Source organism: Typopeltis vanoorti, chromosome 1 (assembly GCF_054136105.1).
Source record: "Typopeltis vanoorti isolate ZY-2024b chromosome 1, IOZ_Tvanoo_1.0, whole genome shotgun sequence".
NCBI lineage: Eukaryota > Metazoa > Arthropoda > Arachnida > Uropygi > Thelyphonidae > Typopeltis > Typopeltis vanoorti.
The window spans coordinates 46,176,633-46,197,826 of NC_143549.1; the positions used below are offsets into that span (position 1 = coordinate 46,176,633).

Here is a 21,194-nt window from a genome sequence, read left to right on the forward strand (position 1 = left end):
AAACAGAATAGGAGAAGTGTTAGCAAAACAGGTATTTGATGCCAAAAGACTAATTTGGAGGAAAATTGTTGACAGGAGATTAGTAATAATGTGTTTAAACTTAATCATATAGTGTTGTCATAGTAGCCTGAACATCCCTTGAGGGATGTTCAAGCTACTATTACATATGTACATAAACATCCCACAAGGAATGTCTGTGTACATATCAGGGAATTGATGGTGATGAAGGAGATAATTATTTAGTGCACATAGTGAGTAAAATATCACTTTTGTGTCTGGCCCACCATTGGTGCAGTAGAATATTTCTGGAGTAAGTCAGATATAAAAGAAATCACAAAAACTAATAATTTTTGATATAGCTTTTAGTTTTAAATCTCATATCATCTCATGTTTCTCTTGACATGTCATATGAGAACTTCTATGAGGAACTATAAGGCCAGTAATTATGATAAACTTATAACTTATAAACTTTCCATGCGACAGCTAAAAGCTGTCGCATGGAAAGTTGGGTGGAAAGGAGATAGATGCTGCTTTGGGCACTAATCAAGAAATATTTGGCAGCATTATCTGATTGTATTTGTAAAGGAGAAAAAGTGTAATAGGAGTAAAATGGATGAACAAAGAAATTAATTATGCAATCTGGAAAATGAAAGCTTTGTGGAGGCAGCATGAAATGAAGATAATAATCAGTTACATGAAGAATATAAAATGTACAGTACTCTAGGAGAGTGCCTGTTGGTAAGGACAGCAGAAGTGCAGTATAAACAGAAATTAGCTAATCAAACCAAAAAAAAAATCCTGGAGAGTTCTTTTGGTATATAGAAAGATGATGATGATGATGATGATGTTAGTTGATGAAAACGGTAGATTTGGTAACTGCTCAAAAGATATATTATTGAGGTATTCATGGAGCAGTTTATCAGAATATTTAACATGAATGGGATATAATGAGGAGCTTGAGTGCAGATGATATGGTGGAAGGGGGGAGCTGATTGTGTGAACAGGAGGTATGTGAGGAATTAACTTGATGCTAATAAGACAGTAGGACTTGATAGCACATCACCCCTATGTCTTGAAGGAATGCTTCAGAGAGATAACATACCCCCACACCTATTTAACATGAGTCATAACAGAGCAAGTTCAAAGGAAGGGCAATAAGGTTGGTGACAATGATAGGCTGGTCCGAATATGGGGTGGTAGTTAAGGTGTAGCAGTTGGTTGGTAAGGACTAGGATTCAGAATTGAGTATTGATAACAGGTATTATCTGTGATGGATTTGTTATGGAGATGTCATGTTTTACCAATCTAATCTACTTATATACTTCAACAGGGTTACAAATTCACTGGATAAGAGAGATGCATGTATAGTGGTATACTTGGATTTTTTTAAATCATTTGATAGAATGGCATATGACAAGCTGAGTAACTAAAATGAAATGAATGGAACTGGATAAGAGACTAATGAGTATTGGATAAGTGATTGGCTGTCAAATAAATATCAGTGGCTTGTGTATTGTATTGGGGGGATTTCAAAAGAGAAAAGTTATAGTAGTGTGCCACAAGAGTGTTTTAGGACTATTATTACTGTATTTCATTTGTATGTTAATTATATTGGAACAGGTTTAACCAGAGATATGCAACTGTTTGCAAATAATTGAGAAAATGATGAGGAATCAAACAAATATTGTGACCATACAGGACTATTTGAATAGATTATATGAGTGAATATTTGAGTGGAAATTTCATTACCAAGTGAAAATTTTCTTCGCTTGGTAATGAAATTTTGAAAGAGGTAGAGAAGATGAGAGAGAGAGATCTGGGTGTTGTGGCGAACAGACTTGAAGTTTAAGGGTAATACGAGGTCCAACACACATACACAAAAAGATACTAACCCTATAGCTTGGGAACAGAGAGTGGGAGGGGAGAGACAAAGAGATGGTTATAGAGCATGTTCTAACTTGTCACTGTGAGGCAAGGCTCAACTCCATCACTTTAATCAGTACAAGCAGACGCGTGTTCAAATACAGATGTTTTCTTACCCCTCGGTCGGAAAATGTTGGCATGCAAGAGTGAACAGCGAGTTAAAATCAAGTTTCCTGTGAAACTGAAGAAATCTGCGACGGAAACTTTTCAGTTATTGATTGAGGCTAACGGTGAAGAGTGCGTGTCTAGTGCACGCGTTTTTGAATGGCATAAATGATTCCAGAGAAAGCGTGAAAGATGATGATCGCTCTACGCACAACAGTTACTGATGACAGCATTAAAAAAGCGCGAGATGTGATTCGAAAGTCAGAAGGTTGGGTGTTCGAGCTGTAGCCGAGAAACTTGATTTGGACAGGAAAGTGTTCGACGCATTTTAATGGAAGAATTGAACATGAAAAAAGGTTTGTGCAAAAATTTCAGATGAACAAAGAGAGTCGCAAGGAACTGCATTTGGACCTTTTGCAATGCATTAAGAATGACCAGATTTGTTGAATTCGGTAATTACTTGTGATGAAACCTTAGATATTTACGTATGATCCAGAAATCAAACGACAGTTAATGTAGTGGAGTCAGCAACATCTCCAAGACCAAAAAAAGCACGCATGAGTCGTTCGAAGTTCGAGGCCATGTTGATTGTTTTCTTCGATATCCAGGGTATTGTAATGGCAGAGTGGATTCCCAGCAGCCAGAATAGACTGTAAATCAGCATTATTTCCTTGAAGTCTTGATGAAATTGCTCGAACGCGTGAGAAGAAAACGACCAGAATTATGGAGAAACGCAGTGCCTGATTAAACCCTGTGGGGCCCCCTAGGCAGTCGAAATCTCAGGGTCTCCCCTAACTGACAGAAAATGAGATTTTAAGAGACAAACTATAATGTGAACCCGATGTCTGTGGTTTATGTACTTTAAGTTGTTAATGGGTACATTACATTAAAGTGTTTTCTCTATAGATCTTTATACCAGGAAGAGCATAGATCAAACGTAGGTGAAAACAAAAACGACGGAGATCCTCAACAGCAGAGTCGGAAGAAGGATGAGGCGAACGAGGCACTTGCCTCAGGTGAACAATGGGAAAGGGCGCCAAATTGGTGAAAAATGAAAATTAATAACTTGCAAAATAAAAAATAATAATAAAAAGCCAAATATATCTTGCAATGTTCGTCAAATACTTTAAGCTATCTAATCTACTTATATACTTCAACAGGGTTACAAATTCACTGGATAAGAGAGATGCATGTATAGTGGTATACTTGGATTTGCGATTTGTTGGACACTCTCGCTGGATCCACTCATTTCCTCGTATGATATCGCCCTAGTAAGCGGTATGGTACGCGAGTTTTGGTACGTTCGTTGAACAAACGTGCCCAAAAGTGGAAAATAATGTACAACGAAGTTGAACTTCGTTGTACATTATTCTCCACTTTTATTTGTAATGTAATCAAAAGTGAAAAAAATATATATATAATTTTTCTTTTTCAGATGAACTAATGGCGTCAAGAAAACCCAGTGGTGCTGAATATAGGAAAAGAAGAAAATTGAGAAATGAAACAAATCAACATAGTGTGATACAGCAGTTGCAAATTTGGCTAGAAAAACCGAGTACTTCAAATACAAGCAGTTCACTCGAGACAATGCCGGTCTCGAGTGAACGACGATTGAATTTGAAGAAAACACTACGATTGAAAATCAAGAAAAAGGAAGGGGAGTTGAAGAAGAAGAAATTGAAATACGAGAAAATTCGACAGAACAAGAAAAAGGTATTTAATTCTATTAATTTCAATGATCCTCCTTCATGACCGCCTATTACGGATAAAATTAGATGTGTTATAATTGAACATGGGCCAGAACAAGGAGAAAACGCAGATTTTAGGGAATCTGCTTCAGAGGATGGCAGGAGATTTTCAAAGGAATGTTTTTTTAAAAAATGTTCCAATGGAGAGCGAGTCCATCGCAACTGGCTCATTTTTCCCCAAAATATCTATGTATATATTTTGTTTTCCACGTATCCTTTTTGGTAAAGGAGGTAAAACGGTTTCTGCCATCTGCAATCAAAGGCCGAGGATTTAAAGATTGGAAAAATCTAAATCGAATTTCCGATCATGAAAATTCTGTATTTCATCGCGACGCGTATCTCCATTGGAAATGCTTTGAAAAGAAACTTAAAACTGGTGGTTTTATAGACGATTTGTTGCAAAAAGCAATACAGACAGAAAAGGAAAGATGGCGAAATATTTTACGTGTTGTGTTGGATGTAATTTTTTTTTTGTGCGAAGAATAATTTACCTCTTAGAGGTATGCAAGAAATTATTGGTAATCTGAATGCAGGAATTTTTCTAAACTTGATTGAATTAATAAGCCGATACAATATGATCATCGCAGAACATGTTGCTAATCATAAGAAGGGGTCTGTTTTATACTTATCTAATAAGATTCAAGACGAATTTCCTTTACTCTTAGGGAACCATGTTCGAACTGAAATTCTTTCTAGAATTAAAGAATCGAAATACTTTTCCTTGATGTTTGACTGTACACCTGATGTATCGCATCACGAATAAATGTGCCAAATTATTCGATATGTAGTTATTAGGAACGATTCTATTACGATCGAAGAAAGCTTTATAGATTTCATAGCGACAAAAGAAAAAACTGGTAGCGGTTTAGCCTATGAAATTGTCAATAAATTAGATAAAGATGGGCTCGCTATTCTAAACCTTAGAGGTCAAGGATACAATGGGACGAACATGGCGGGTGTTTATAATGGAGTACAAGCCATGATTTCTCAAAAAAATGAACAAGCTATGTACATTCCTTGTGTGGCTCACAGCCTTAATTTGGTTTGTAAAAATGCTGCTTCTTCAAATGCTAACATGATCATATTTTTCGGAATCGTTCAGAGACTTGATACGTTTTTTGTGAATTCGACGACTAGATGGGATAAACTAATGTCTGTATTAAAAAAACTTTGAAAGGTCATACAGACACACGATGGGCCTCAAGAACAAATGCAATCAAGGAATTGCACCAACAAATACCCCAAGTGTATAAGATATTAATTGATTTGAAAAATGAGCAATTATTGCAATGCTCTGAAATTAAAAGCATATTGAAACAAATAAATTTTAAATTCGTATGTACGTTATCTGCATGGAATTTAATATTGCAAGAAGTTGATAATACAAACAAAGCTTTGCAATCAAAAACGATAACTATAATTAAAGCTTCACGTTTAATAGAAGGATTATCCTTGCAACAAATGAGACACCATATGGGAAAATATATTTTCTAAGAGTGAAAATTTGGCTTCAGAAATGGAATTGTCTACAGATTTTGAAAACAAACGAAGCAAAATTATTAAAGTAGATGATCAATCTCAGCAATCAGTTTCTTATAATGATAAATATTTATTTACAGTAGAAATGAAAGGAGTAATAGATATTTTAATAACACAACTTAGATGGAGATATGAAAAACTACAGTATATGGGATTTCGTCTGACTTCGAATTTTTAACAGGTGAAAAATTAAAGTCGATGAACACAGAAAATTTTTAAAAAGCAGCTTGTGATTTATCCCTTAAATAGCCAAACGATATAAATTCTGTAGAATTATCAGAAATAATCAGTTTCAAAAATCAGGCAATGACGTTAATTCCGGACCTTAAAGCAGCTACAAGTTTAGATCTTTTAAAAACGATTCATGAATATAATTTAGTTCAGTCCTATCCAAATTTAGAAGTTGCATTGAGAATATACCTAACACTAACTGTTACTGTAGCTTCTGGTGAAAGGGCTTCAGTAAACTAAAAATTATCAAAACATATTTAAGATCGTCACTTGCTCAGGAAAAATTGTCAAATACGGCAATTTTATCAATCGAACAGGAATTTGCAAAACAAATTAATTTTGATAAAATAATTGATGAATTTACTTCACTAAAAGCAAGAAAAGTAAAACTTTAAAAAAATATTTTATGTTTGGCATTTTGGCTCTATATTATTATTAATATTAATAATATAGAGACGATCTATATTAATATTATTTTGTCTCTATTATTAAATTAAACTACTGAAAAATTTGATATATTGTAATTCATCTCATGTGTAATACTTATTTTGTTTTTCTTTTGTTAAGGTTGGTGTGATTTTATTTTTAATATGTGTAATTTGATGTTCCTACTACTATTGTACTATTACTGCGTTCTGTGACTTTTTTATTTAATAATTAATAAATTTATTTTTATTTAATACTTATTAGAAATAAAAAAAAAACTATATACATAGGGGCGAAAATTTATCCTCCTGCCTCAGGTGAAAATACCTCTAGGCCCGGCTCTGCTCAACAGCCATTCAGAAAATTATGTTGCCACCGTTCAAAGGATTGCCTTCAATGGTGGCAGCATCACATGCAGCTGTTTGTCAGAAGGGAGCTATTTTGAAGAAGATCGTAATTGATTATCTCAATTTCTTAAGTAAAAAGAGATGCAGGCACAGTCTCGTTTTTTCCGTGTCAGACCTCGTATTGTTAAAATTGTGAGAACATCATGTGGTGTTCTAAAACAAGGTTCCTTTATAAATTTACTGTACCTTTTAACAAATGTCTTTCTAAATTAAACTGAATATTGTATGAGAAGAGGCTACCAAGATTACCCAATTTGCATTTAAAAATTAAGTAGACATTCCCTTCTCTTTCACTAATTTAACCTTGCATGCTATATACAAAATCCTGTTTCAATCCTATAGAGTCCTCTACAGTTTGGAAATATTATATTTACTGTACAGTAGTTAATAAATAATAAATGTAAATTTTAAAAAATTCCAATATATATATATATATATGTATATTCAAAAAACTTTAATGACTGTTACCGAGAGATGAAAAGATGACATGGTATATTTAAAAAGATACTACTAGTTAACAAGTTTCGTTGAATAGATCAACATCTTCAGGTATCACAATCAAAGAAATATATAAAGAATTACAGACTTAAAATTGTAATAACAGAACAAGTATAAAACGATAGTAGCGATACAGTCTACTGTATTTTTGTACTTGTTCTGTTATTACAATTTTAAGTCTCTGTAATTCTTTATATATTTCTTTGATTGTGATACCTGAAGATGTTGAGCTATTCAACGAAACTTGTTAACTAGTAGTATCTTTTTAAATATTCCATATCATCTTTTCATCTCTCGGTAACAGAGTCATTAAAGTTTTTTGAATAATATTCCAACCAAGTAAAAATGAATTCTGAAGGAAAAAAAATAATAAAAATAAATAAATAAATAAATAAATAAAATAAATAAATTAAAAAAAAAAAAATATATATATATATATAATTGATGAAAATGGGGAAAAAATCCTTACCTCCTTATAATAATAATAATAATAATAATAATAATATAATTGATAAAAATGGGGGAGGGGGGAAATCCTTACCCCATCCACGGCAAAAATGCACTATAGGTTTACATAAAAAATTAACTTTTTAACTAAAAAGTACATAAGTACATGGGTAAATGCGTAAAAAACAGGATTTTAGTATTCAGTGTGTCTGTATAAAAGTAGATGCTGCTTTTCTCTATTTTAGCACCTTATTTCTCACTTATCAAAATTAGAAAACGTAATTTAAGATCAAACGTTTGTCCAAATCAAACATTTCAAAACTACAAAGAATCCAATATAAATGCCTGGGGATGATATGGACGCCCCATGGTTTATCAGAAATTCACAGATTCATCGTGAAACTGGCATTCCATACATTTCCTCCCTTCTCTACGATCTCGCAGAAAACTTCTTCAAGTCAAGTTCACATTCAAACCCGCTGATCGTACAAGCTGTCAATTACAATGAAACAGATTACTACAAATATAAAAGACCGAAGACTATTCTACTCCCAACTGATCATACCTAATACAACTGCCCCCAGAGGGCGAGCAGAATTGCTCACAAAACTCCCTCTCTCAAATAACTCTCATTATAGACGAAGGGGAATATGAAAAGCACTTGTGCTTCACCCATCCTGACAGTAGTGTTAATGGTTAAAATCCATTGCGTTAATACGGATATATTAATTCAAACATTTCATTGATTCTGCATAGCCTGTTGCAACATTTCTGGTTTCATAATGCTAAACTTCTAAGAAAACGAAAAAAGATATTATATTGAATTTTAGTCGCTGACTAGAGGTACTTTTTTGTAGGTCTTTTTTTCTGCTGACTTATGAGTAAAGCTAAGGGAAATAGTTTTTTCATTCCCTCCAGTAAGCTCCACCATACAACTCGGTTTTAGACAATGATGTAAATCACTGTTTAAGATCACGAAATAGTGGCATTGTATGTTGTACTCTCTTTCCTATGCTTTCAAAATCGGCCTTAACAACGCATGCTCTAAATGATGGGTAAAATTACACATCATGCCCATCTATTTCCAAAAGTTCGTCAAGGCCTAAATGAGATTTCCTAGTCTTTTTTAGGATTATAAAAAAAAAAAGCACCAGAGGATGTATTTTATTTAGAAGGTTTGTTATTTTTTTCTCTAAAAGTATAGCAGATTATTTGACAAAATTTGAATAAATGTTTCATCACTACTTCTCAAAAAAAAAAAAAAAGAAAAGAAAAAAAAAAGATCAGGATTGCAAAGGGAAAAACAAATCTGAAGGCCATGGATAACATCTGGAAAAGTAAAGTGATAAGCCTGCAAACAAAACTAAGAGTACTGGAAACATGCATCTTCAGCAGTATACTGTATGGATGTGAAACGTGGGTAATAAATAAGGAATCAAGAGAAAGAATTTTGCCATTGAAAGAACTTGTTACAGGAAGATTCTAAGAATACGATGGGTCCAGAAAATCGCAAATGAAGAACTCTATCGGAAGATACAACCAAAGGAGAATCTAATGCATAAGATTATACAACGGAAGCTGCAGTTATTTGGACACACCTACAGAATGAGTGAGGACCGGAAGATAAAGACGTGAGTTTTCCTCCGATGTTACAATTATTTTAAATATGCTAATTCACGGTATTTTATTATTGAAACAAATGCTTTCAGTTCTTCCTTGTATGAACATTTCCATAGGGATATCTAGTTACCTGTCATTAGATCTTTTCGACTATCTCCTGATGTGAGTATAGTCTAGATGTGGTTTTATAAGTAAGGTATTTTTCGACTTGCAAAGTACGAAAATGTCTTTCTTGTTCCTACAAATTTGTATTCTCTTCATTGTTGCAGTTATCCGATGTGCAGTTAGAAATGTGACCCTAGGTTAACTTTTTTTTTTTTTTCCCTTGTTCACTATCATTTCGGGTTTAGCTACAGTGATCAACACCAAAAAATTCTCAGTAATATTATATTGTCTACAATTTCTTCAGTCCGAAATGTATGACCTTCCACGTTAGCATCATACTTATTATCATTTTTGCATAGACCTAGTCTGTTATCATCATCTCAGGAATTTGGAATCAGCTATGTCATTTTTTATCCTTTCGAACTTTGCATTTCAGCAGATCAGTGGACATTATCCTGTGGATATCCTTAATACAAGTTAAACAGTCGCTCAGGTAGTACTAAACCCTCTGGTATAACACTCAGATTTAGTACTTCCATATGCTCCTTCCTGAATATATATATATATATATATATATATATATATATATATTAGGATAACCAAGTTATTTTATAAACTTGGTTATTTTGACTCCTAATCCCAAGTATGCAAACAATTAAGTTTGCATACTTGGGATTAGGAGTCACTACCCAAGTATTTGCATACTTGGGTAGTGACCCCACCCATAATGCATTGCAGTATACATCTTCTGGTGAGATGTGCTTTACATTATGGGAAAATACTAAGAATAGTGATCAGAGCTTTACCCACCTTTACAATGAGTTGCCCTGGTGTTGTACCATCTTTAGATTTGAACTTTGTTTCAGGCGCAAACTTAATTGTTTGCATACTTGGGATTAGGAGTCAAAATAACCAAGTTTTTAAAATAACTTGGTTATCCTAATATACAATATTCCCAAGTTAAAAAATTTATTACACACACACACACACACATATATATATATATGCAAAAAATTTTACTTTGTTAAAAGTACAAAACAGATTATACACATATTGTTAAATAAAAATAAATTTTATTTAACAATAGTAAAACATTGTAATCACTAAAATTCATTAATAAAGAATTTTTAATAATAAAAATTTTCAAATATATATATATATATATATATATATATATATATAAACAAAAATTACTTTTATTTTATGTTATGTTATAGTTCACAATCACACATCCACAAAGGGCAAAGCACAGCGTAAGAATGAATTCACGGTCTGTCTTAAACTAATAATTTCCACTAAAAATATAATAAACAATCGAGAATATTTATACAATTTTCACTGAGTCGATGCTTACTCTGTGAAATAATATCTGTGTTAATATTGATAACCTTTCATTTCAAACAAATTATAATAAAACTGGTAATGTATTAAGTTAAAAATATTGTTAGATTATTAAGAATTCATAAAGATTTGACTGATTTTAAATTTTATTTTTATTGTATTAACTATAATTTGTAATTGTGTAATTTATATAGTACGATATAATTTAAGAATAAGAAAAAAATATGGATTTTTTATTATTTTCCGTGGTGAAATGGCGCCCCTCATCTTCAAGCGCCCTTGTGCGGGGCACAACTGCACGTAGCGGCCCTGTATATATATATCAGTTAACACCTCTCCCATCTATTTTGTAAACCCGTCCCTCTGAGTTTATATAAAACCCCCTTGAGGAATCATGCCATGGCAAAGTTATCAAGTTCTATGGTTATCCACTTGATAATGTCACTATTACACAAGGTGAGCAGACTGTTAAATCAAGATATACCTTTAATAAAGCTACTTTGTCCTCTTCTCTAGAGAATAAAAGTGCTGTATAAAAATAGCCTTGTTTCCCAAATGACCGTTTTGTTATCACAAAATGGACACAGGAAACATAAAGTATATGCTATGCTTACATCGAAAATCGACGCAATATGATGATAATCATAAGACTGTAGTTCTGAAAGTTAGAAGTCCTCAGAAAAATGTTTTTTCTTTTTTTCTTTTCTTTTTTTTTTTTTTTTTTTGAATTTAAATAGAAATCAAACTTTAATTAAAAATTAACTGCCGGCTGTTGGCATTCATTCATTTATCACATCTGTATATGCTTCTCTATCATAGATTTTAATTCTCTATTCTGCACTAACCTCATCCACAGTTTTGTTGGTGTTTTATAGAAGTGAATGTAAAAATAAGCCAAATTCAAACGTCATATTTCTGCTTTGTTTCTTGTAGGTCTTATTCACAAAGAAGTAAACATGTTTGAACCACAACTTCGTCAAATAGATGCTGGTTTGTCAGAGTTAGCCCAGAACATCCAGTCTAAAATGAGATTAAAATTCCATTATAAACCTGTGTTTTGTCTAAGATGAAAGTTTCGGAATGAGTTTTGCTGGATGTATTTGTTTTTATTTTTTTATATATATTTGACTGATAAGAAATGTGCTATATTGATTTAATAGCATTATTTAAGTAATACTAGTTCATAAAAGATTAACAATCGATATGAGATTTATTATATTCTTCCTTATACTCTTTCTGTATCGAGATTATACTTATTATTTTGTTTCAAGTCTAAAATTAGTCTCCTAATATATTTTGACTTACTCTGTTGATTATTAATATATAATATCAAAGATCAATATAAAAGTGCTGTTATAATTCGCAAGTAATTGTAAATTTAAGATGCATTGCCATTGTATAATCGAAAGTAATGTATTTTAAACGCATTGTTAGCTGCGCATGCTTTTTTTTTTTTTTTAACTACTTTAAATTTTCTTATATAGAGAAAACCTGTGGAGTATTCATAACTATACATTCACACGTATGTCAGAGTAATTAACTTTTTAATAATATGTATATATTTCATCTTAACTATCATACGACATCATCAGTACAGTTATTAAACAACAATAACAATTACATTCAAAAACACATTAATGCGCATGTTTACATTGGAATCCCTCTATGTATACAGAAGCGTTTAAGGATTAAAAACTATTGGGCTGTAATTAAATTAAAATATAACTGATAAATTTATTTTATACAGTTGAGGATAACAATTTCCCAGACGTTTGGGATAGTAAGACATTCGTTACGGTTAAGATTGGGTCTGTGACGTAAGGCTTCAGCACTTTCTTTATACAAACACTCATGTTTATATATGGATCGATGTAGTGGCTTGGTGCGTTGCCATTGGATCCTCTGATTGGCGTTTTCAACTCAGTGTTGCGCGAGACCAGATTTGCGAAGTTTGGTAAGACAGATGTGGTCTTGATGATCAGAGATGCATTTATGTACAGATCTTCCTGTTTTTCCATAGTAAAACACAAGAACACGGCAATTCGTATACGCCAGGTAGCATTAGTGGTAAGAGTTTGTCCTTTGGAGAAGGTAACACATTGTGAATTTGGTCGAATGGTTTATAGGTAGCAGCGAGTTTGTATTTCTTCATCATTTTTGACAAACGTTCAGAGATGCCTTTGATATATGGTATAGGAGTCCTTTGGTCCTCTTGTCTGGGTTGATTGTGTAGAAGAGTGGCTAATAATTTTTTGAGTTTTTATTTTATTATATCCATTTAGTAAGGATGCGTCTTTAATAATTTCCAATTCTTGTTTTAAAATCTTCAGAGGAACAAAATTAAATTAAAATTATATTTTAATTTAATTACAGCCCAATAGTTTTAATCCTTAAACGCTATTGTATACAATAGCGTTTAAGAAATCTATATTTTATAAATCTATTTATTTATTTATTTATTCTTATGACTACATGAAACTGGTAAGTGAAAAATACAATCACAATTTCCAGAAACAAATGATGAAAATCTTAATATATAAAAGTTCATTACATAAAAGGCACAACCTGCTTACTAAATCTTTCTTTCTTTCTTTTTTTTTTTAATATAAAGCAAAAGTAACATGTCATAATTAAGCCAGGGACAATTATCGTCCTTCTGCTTTAAGTATGACAAGACTGCATGTTCTCACAATGCTTCACAACATAAAAGTCGCTGTATCCGACGTTTAAGTAGAGAGCAGTTGTGTCTTGTGTGAGAAAACTTGATCCATTAGAGGAGGCCCATTTCACACTGTATCATCATCTTTTAACATGAGGAGTTCTTCTGATACTATGACGAGGACTATGAGAGTGACTACTAAAATAACGTCTTAATGGTGAGACGGGACCGTGATCTTCTGTTTCCTCCATAACCACCGCCACTATCATACCAACTACAGGTCAAGGTCCAGGCTGGAAAGCCAATTCAAGGCCTCATCCGTCACCTTGTGGATGTCCTGTAGGCTACCACCGTGAAATTGGTGCCTTGGGCAGTCGTACACAATATGAGTAATCGTCTGAGCCACGGGAGAACAATCACAATAAGGGTGATCTGACAGCCCCCATTTATGTAGAAGATAGCCACATCTACCCTGACTAGTTCTGATCCTGTTTATGAAAGACCAAATCTTCCTAGGAAGACTAAAACCAGGCTGCAGAGCACAGGGATATTCTAGCAGGAAGCCGTTTGTTGGGAGATTGTTGGACCAGTGTTCTCTCCATATGTCAGATATTGATGGCAGCGCAGCTGAAGAGAGTTCGTCCATGGACCAGAGAGGCTTTCTAGATTTGAGGCGAAGACTAGGTGGATTTATGAGAGGCTGGTGTAGGGGTAGGAGTGGATTGCTCATTGATTTATTAAATTCCTTAATCGAGGCTTGTCTTCTCCGTATGTGTGGTGGAGCAATGTTAGATAGAACAGGCAGCCAGGAGAGAGGGGTGCTTCTCACTGTCCCACTAATTGTTCGCATGGTAGAGTTCAGCCGGGTGTCGATAATGTTAGTGTGTGTACTTTTTTTTCCCAGACAGGGGCACAATATTCTGCTGCAGAGAATGCGAGGGCTAGTGCAGACGACCTTAGGACTTCTGCACCACAACCCCAGGTTGTTCCAACAAGCCTTGAAATGATGTTATTTCTGGTTTTAATTTTATTGGAGAGGTTGATGATGTGCCTTTTATAGGTTAGGCTTCTGTCCAGGCTCACTCCAAGGTATTTTGGGCGAGGCTCGTGTGCTACCATTTTTCCACAGAAAGAAAGGTTGAGTTGTCGATTCGCCTCTGCATTGTACAGGTGGAATACTGAGGACACTGTTTACCTTGGATTTGGCTTCAAGTACCACTGCTTGAAGCACTCTTCCAGAGTGTTCAGTCTGTATTCAAGGTTGATTCTAAGTTGGTAAAAAGGAGGTGGATTAATGTAAGATCGTTAGGTCATCGGCGTACATAAACTTGTTTGATCTGGTATGAGGTAGATCATACACATTGATGTTAAAAAGTGTAGGGGGATAACACAGAGCCCTGAGGAAGACCATTGTGAAGGAATCTGGGTCTGCTCTTTTTTCCGCCAATATGGACCCGGGTCTTTCTGTTGGAGAGAATAGAGTCTAAAAGTTGTAGAGTTTTTTTACATTTTATAATATTTCCTAGTTTTAGGAGGAGGTCCCTGATCCAGACAGTGTCATAAGCAGATGTTAAGTCAATGAAAGTGGCACCACATTTAAGTTTCTTCTGGAAGATTGCATCTATTTGAGTTGTCAGTGCCAGGACCTGGTCACAGCAACTTCTTCCTGACCTGAAGCCAGCTTCTTCAGTCGGGAGTGCTCTTTCAATGAGTGGTGAAATTCTTTTAAGGAGAATTCTTTCAAAGAGCTTAAAGGTGGTGCAAAGCAAAGAGATAGGTCGTAGGTTTTTCACTTCATTTGGATCTTTCCCTGGTTTGGGCACGACAATTATTTTGGCTTACCGCCACAACTTTGGTAATATACCAGTCATGATGATTTCTGAGAAAAGGGCAGCCAGCCATGTTTGGTCATGTTGACCAAGATGTTTTAGGAACTCAGGGAGTATACCATCCACTCCTGCAGCTTTGCTATCCTTGGTAAGTTTTAAGGCTATTTGTACCTCTTCTTGAGATATTGGGTGTATGAGTTCAGGAATCTCGGGTTCCGTCTTCAGGTTTTGTCTGATGGAAGCTTGTATAGTAATTTTCTTGGTAAAGCTGGGATGAATCTTGGAGGTTTTCAATAAATGGTTAGCCATTTGACCATGAGTTATCTCTGTTGTTTTGTGTATCGTTGGCTTTGATCCACCTAGTTTTCTCAGAAGTGATCAGCTTCTCCGACTAGATGTGACGAAATCGAGTTCATTGATGGTTGAGATCCATCTTTCCTTTCTGTTTTTATCCAGGGTTGATATGAGCTCCTTAGCAATAGCTGAATCTTCAGTTTCCTCATATTTGGCTAGTAGTTCCTCACTTTCTTTCTTTACTCTAACATGGGATATATTGTTTTCTGCTGCTTCTAGGGATAGAGGCTTTTGCTGCAGATTTGAGTAGTTTAACAAATCTAGGATAGTAATTAGGAGTGGGTGGAATTGCTTGAGGTGGCAGTTATAAGACACTAGAATGAGTCCTGGGATCTTTAGTCTATTGAGGGCTGTGTCAGGCACATGGATTTCCTATAGAGTCAAGACATCAATTGCTTTATCTTTGGCTATTTTGCCGATGACTTCGGCTTTGGATTTAGATATCCCTTCTATGTTTAGGAAACATATCTTGAGGTAGTGTTGATTGGGGGACTGTAACATATTTTTCGAAGCTTGCCCTCCACCTAAACAAGCGACGCGATCCTTGTTTTTCCGGGCGACGATCGATCCGGCGTGGAACTTTTTAACTTTTGTATTCATCATAATGTAAGTAGTCCAGGAGGCTTGGAAACCTTTGGACGTCTTGTTTGAGACATTAGCTTCATGTTGGCTGTGATTCATCTCTGGGGCGTCTTTTGTCTGAAGCGCCAACAATGTACCACAAGGCAACACTACTGGCGGGGGAGGCACGGGAAGGCTGTCTCAGTCCCCCTTGTAAATCTATTGTATACAATAGATTTACAAAATCATAGAGGGATTCCAATGTAAGCATGCGCATTAATGTGTTTTTGAATGTAATTCCTATTGTTGTTTAATAACTGTACTGATGATGTCGTATGATACTTAAGACGAAATATTTACATATTATTAAAAAGTTAATAATGGGGCATTTATAGTTAACAACTTAAAATGTTCCACCAGTGGACTGAGTATGGTAAAATGTCTGATGTTATAAGACCTGAAGTATAATAAGTTTCAGCATAACTTTCCTTTTTTAGTGCTTGATGGCAAGGAAAAAGAGATTTTTTATTAAGATATTTAAATTGGATAATAAAGAATTTGAGGTTTTGAGGAACTAATACTATGACGACGATAAAGGCTGTTATATTTGTAGAAACAGGCTTTTTTGTTTTTTACTAGCAATGCTCTAATAAAAAATTTTAGATTTTAATTGAAATATACATTTCAGCGAATACACTGAAACAATATAAATTCTTATATTGTTTTCTTCTCTAAACCATGTTACTGCATTTTATAATCCGATGTTTCATCAATTTTTAAATTTTTTTTCCAGAAAACAAATGTTTCATATTAAATTTAATAAAGGTTTTTATTCTGATGTGACTGTATAACTGCGAAATATTTCACTAACCGTCCAAAATAATTTATTAAAAGAAGGAATAATAAATATCCATCGATATATTATATTGATCACCAAAGATGTTTGAATTTCAAACTGAACTTTAAAAAGTTTTAAAAGTAATTTCACAAAAACATAAACTTATATGAGTTGTCCTGGAAAGATACAAGCTTTCCAGAGAAGTTGTTACACTCACGTTTTATCAGTACATTTTATTAATTCTTCGATGTAGCGTGAGATCTCTCTCAAAATTCAAGCATTTTGTTTGAGTTTACTTAGTTTACATAGAAAATGATATCTTTAAGTTTCCACTTGACCTAATTGGTGCGATTTCAGTAGATTCTCGGATCTAAAGGCAGTTTAGATCCCTTAAAGGCAGTGCCGGCGATAGGGTCTTTTGTTGCCCGCATGCAATTTCCATCTAAGCGCCCCTATAACGATCCGGGCGTGTGTGGTTCTTTTACGATAATAAACATTTAAATTATTTGAAATTTCTTAAATAAATTTTGACAGAACAGCCGCACGTTGGTTCGCTAAATGTAACGAACCGGGGGTGTTGACAAGTCAGGATAATTGTTAAAACTCCGAATATTCAAAAAATTCTCCAAAGTTAAAGGAAATTTTGATAAAGCCACTTCACTTTAATCGTTGAATATAATGATACGGGATTATAGCCTTCTCACCGACCCGAATCGCTAACAAAATTAAAATGAATTTTAATTAAAGTTAAAATTTATTTGAACTGAAGTTTAAAATTTGTTGTTGTTAAAAGTTCTTGCATTTTACAAGTTATTTTTTAATAATTTTTATAAGTGGAACTATCTTTTAGGAAAATAAAAGAAACTCAAGATAGATGAGAAAATAAGAAAATAATTCAGAAATAATTAGAACATTTAATATAAGTATTCAAAAAATACAACCTTTACAGAATAACAGAAAATAAATTAAATTACATAAATATACTTGAATTTTTTAAATTAAAATTTTAAGGTTTTTAATTTCATATTCACAAAATTAGAAATAATGGTCTTAACGTCTAATTCCGCACATATATCATTTTCAACACCAAGCTATTAACGCCAAACTAACAAGCCTTTTTGGGTGGCATACTTGTTCTTAAGTAGGTTTTAATGAATTTCAACTTGGAAAAGGAACGTTCACCGCTCGCTACACTAACAGGTAAGGTTAATAGTATTCTTAAAGCAATTGAAGGGAAAGATAAATTATTAGACACAATAAAATTAAGAATATCGAATGGGTTTTGAATATTTAAATTATCCTTCCGAAAAATATCCCGGAAATCACATAACTCGTCATATAGTTCTATTATATTTACGTCTTTAATGTCGCCGTCCTTCAAGAGAATCTCTAAATCGTCACAATTTTTTCGTAAATCTTCGTTATTAATTTGTAGTAATCTATACAAGAAATTGAAATTATCAAAATGTGTTTTTTAGTTGTTCAAAACGTTATATTAACGAATACATTGCAACATCTAGAAGTGTATAAAACAGATTCACTCTAATTGTAAGTGGAGGTTTCTGTGGTTTAGAAGTTCACATGGCATATTGCGGTAATTGGACCACATATTTTTATTAAGCTGTATAAAACACAATGAATAAAACCCGACAAGTTTCGTAAGTCGTTTGACTTACATCTTCAGGGGTAAAAGGTAGCTACATACATACATAGCTCATGGCAAAAACATGAAGTTAAAAAAGAGAATCATGATGTCATTATATATTAACAGAATTGAAGAATTTAAAATATTTTAAGTTAAAACTTTGAAGGAAAACACAGATCTAATCCAAGAAGTGAAAATTAAAATAAGAGTTAAAAGTAAAAGTCTTAATATGTTATAATAAGGAAAAGAAACATATATATCATTATAAATTCAAATCTAAGTTTGTAATCCAGGTCACAGCTTCAGGAGCCGCTTGTAAAAAGTCATTCCAGTCATTCTGATAAGCACGGAAGGTGCATTCTGTTACAATATGTTGTTGCATAGTCTGTCGTGGAGCACCACAGTCACATTCTGGAGATGTTTGTCTGTTCCATTTATAGAGAATATCTCCACATAGGCCATGATTTGTCCGAATTCTATTTAGTACCGTCCATGTTTTGCGAGGTAGATCTGATCCTGTGATGATTTCATCACCTTTAAAGATGTTATGCAAATGTTCGTTCGTATTTTCCTTCCATGTTTCTTCCCACTTTGATAAATGATTAAAATTATTTAGCACTAGTTCTTCTGCTGCTCGTAGTGATGGATGGCGAGATTTCAATGTATTGATGTTAAGAGTTGGGAGATCCTGATGAATAGGTAGGTTCGGATTACTAGCAATATTTTGGAATTCACGGACTAAAGAATTCATCTACGTAGTTCTGTAAGAATAATGCCTGCTAAAAGAGGTAAGCAATATGTTGGGGTCGATCTAATAGAGCCTGTAATTAATCTTAAGGTATTGTTCAAATGAAAATTGATAATCCTTGTGTGAGAGCTATTTAGCCATACAGGAGCACAATATTCAGCACTTGAGAATACCAAAGCAAGGGCTATTTTCCGAAGAGTAGAGGCTCTAGAACCCCAGGTAGTGCCACAGAGTCTCTGTAGGATAATATTACGTGTCCTTAGTTTATATGTCAAGGTTGAAGGATGTTGCCTGAAAGTGAGAGAACGGTCAACTGTGACTTCCAAGTACTTAGGGAATGTATTATATGGAAGTATAGTGTTGTTCAATTCAATTTTTAGTTTCACATTTGCCAAGATATTATTTAGATGAAAACAAGATATTACCGTTTTGCTCCTATTTAAACAGAGTCTCCGTCTTTTAAAATATTCATCCAGAATAGTTAAGTCAGCTTTTAGAATTTCTCTGTACGACTTATGCATTTATGCTGTGTAGTTATTGCTATATCGTCGGCATAACAAAATTTCCTTGATGTAGTGACGGGAAGATCAGATATATACAGATTGAATAATAATGGAAATAAAACAGATCCCTGTGGCAGTCCATTATTTAACTTCCTTTCGCTGCTAGTTTTATTACCTATAGTCACTATAAATCCTCTATCTCTTAGCATATTATTAATAATATGGACTATTGTTTTACATGGGATAATTTTATATAATTTATTTAGAAGGCCTTGTCTCCAAACGGTGTCGAAGGCTGTTGACAAACCAATAAATGTTGCTGATGTTTTTAAACCTTTTTGAAAACCAGCTTCTATGTGAGTTACCAAAGAGAGACCCTGGTCACAACACCCACGGTTTGGTCTGAAGCCAGCTTGTTCTATTGGGACATTTTTAAAAATTGTTGAGCTTATTCTATTATAAATAAGTCTTTCAAAGAGTTTATAACAACAACTGAGGAGAGTAATAGGTCGGTAACTTTCCGATTTATGATTAGGCTTATTAGGGTTTAAAATTGAAAGTACTTTTGCTTTTTTAAAAATAGTGGAAGGTTTACCAGTTGTAAGAATGTCAGTATAGAACTTTGTTAACCATAATCTTGCATTTCTTCCCAGATTAATCAAAAATTCTGGATGAATGTTATCAAAACCAGGAGCCTTACCAGGCTTTAATTCCTTTAAGGCTGCTTCAACTTCTTGCTGCGTAAAAGGGTGTGCAAAATTTGAAGTTATAGGTGAAGACTTGCTAAATTCTTTTAATTTTCTCTTTATATGTCTTGTATGCTTTTTTATTGATTGGGATACGTGATATATTAGCAATATGTATAGCTAGTTGATCTGGGGTGATTCTTGGTTGTTCTTTAATCAAAGGAGCACTACCAACTGGTTTCCTAAGAAGGCTCCAAGCTTTACGGTTGGAATGAGTAAAGCCTATACCTTCAACTGTATTTATCCATTTTTTTTTCTTTCGGGATTTATCCAAGTTTTCTAGGAGTTTGTCTGCTGTTTTGGGGTCATTGTTTATCTGATATTCATTATAAAGTAATTCACATTCTTCGCTCCAACCATGTATATAGTTATGTCTAATACCTCTACGAATACTTTTCTTGGTAGCAAGCAGGACTTGCACCTATAAATCGATGAAAATTACTACTTATTGGAGATATCCAGCGAATACAAGTTCATTTGCGTATTTATTCCAGTCAGCCTTTTTAAAATTCCAGCGTGGGATAGGCTTTGATCTTACAAATGGAATGGCAATGCCAATGTCAATTAATACCGGTCTATGTTGACTATGAGGAAAGTCAGTTAAGACTCTTCTCAGATTTTGCATAGGGTGACCTTAATTATTTTTGCTCACAAGACATAAATCAGGGTTATAGTCTCTTTTTCAGGCCGCAGATCTAAAAGTGCCTTTGTTCAAAGACTAAGTGAAGATTATTTAGTTCGATCCAATCAACAAGTTTCGAGCATAATTTCACTGTTCGTGGTGACTATTAAAGTCCCCAATATAAATTGCGAAATGTTCAGCAATAGGAATAATTTTTTCCGGCCAAGGTGATCCAGGTGGCTTATAAATATTCGTAATTGTAATATCTTGAACTTTTATCACCACTGTATGTATGTATG

At 33.8% G+C, this 21,194-nt stretch overlaps 1 protein-coding gene across 5 annotated transcripts in view; it reads left to right on the plus strand.

Annotated features, from left to right (window-relative positions):
• Window positions 1–11,980, plus strand: part of LOC150109944 (mitogen-activated protein kinase 14-like) — a 354,973-nt gene extending 342,993 nt beyond the window's left edge. For 2 of the 5 annotated variants that reach the window (XM_090397337.1, XM_090397328.1), the window contains one exon: window positions 11,324–11,975. In XM_090397337.1, the coding sequence (XP_090253463.1) occupies window positions 11,324–11,460 (137 nt within the window). In that variant the 3' untranslated portion in view covers window positions 11,461–11,975. Of the gene's footprint in view, window positions 1–11,323 lie in introns of all 5 variants that reach the window. The other 3 variants (XM_090397321.1, XM_090397320.1, XM_090397345.1) reach the window with 3 other exon arrangements.
• The last annotated feature ends 9,214 nt before the right edge of the window (window positions 11,981–21,194 follow it).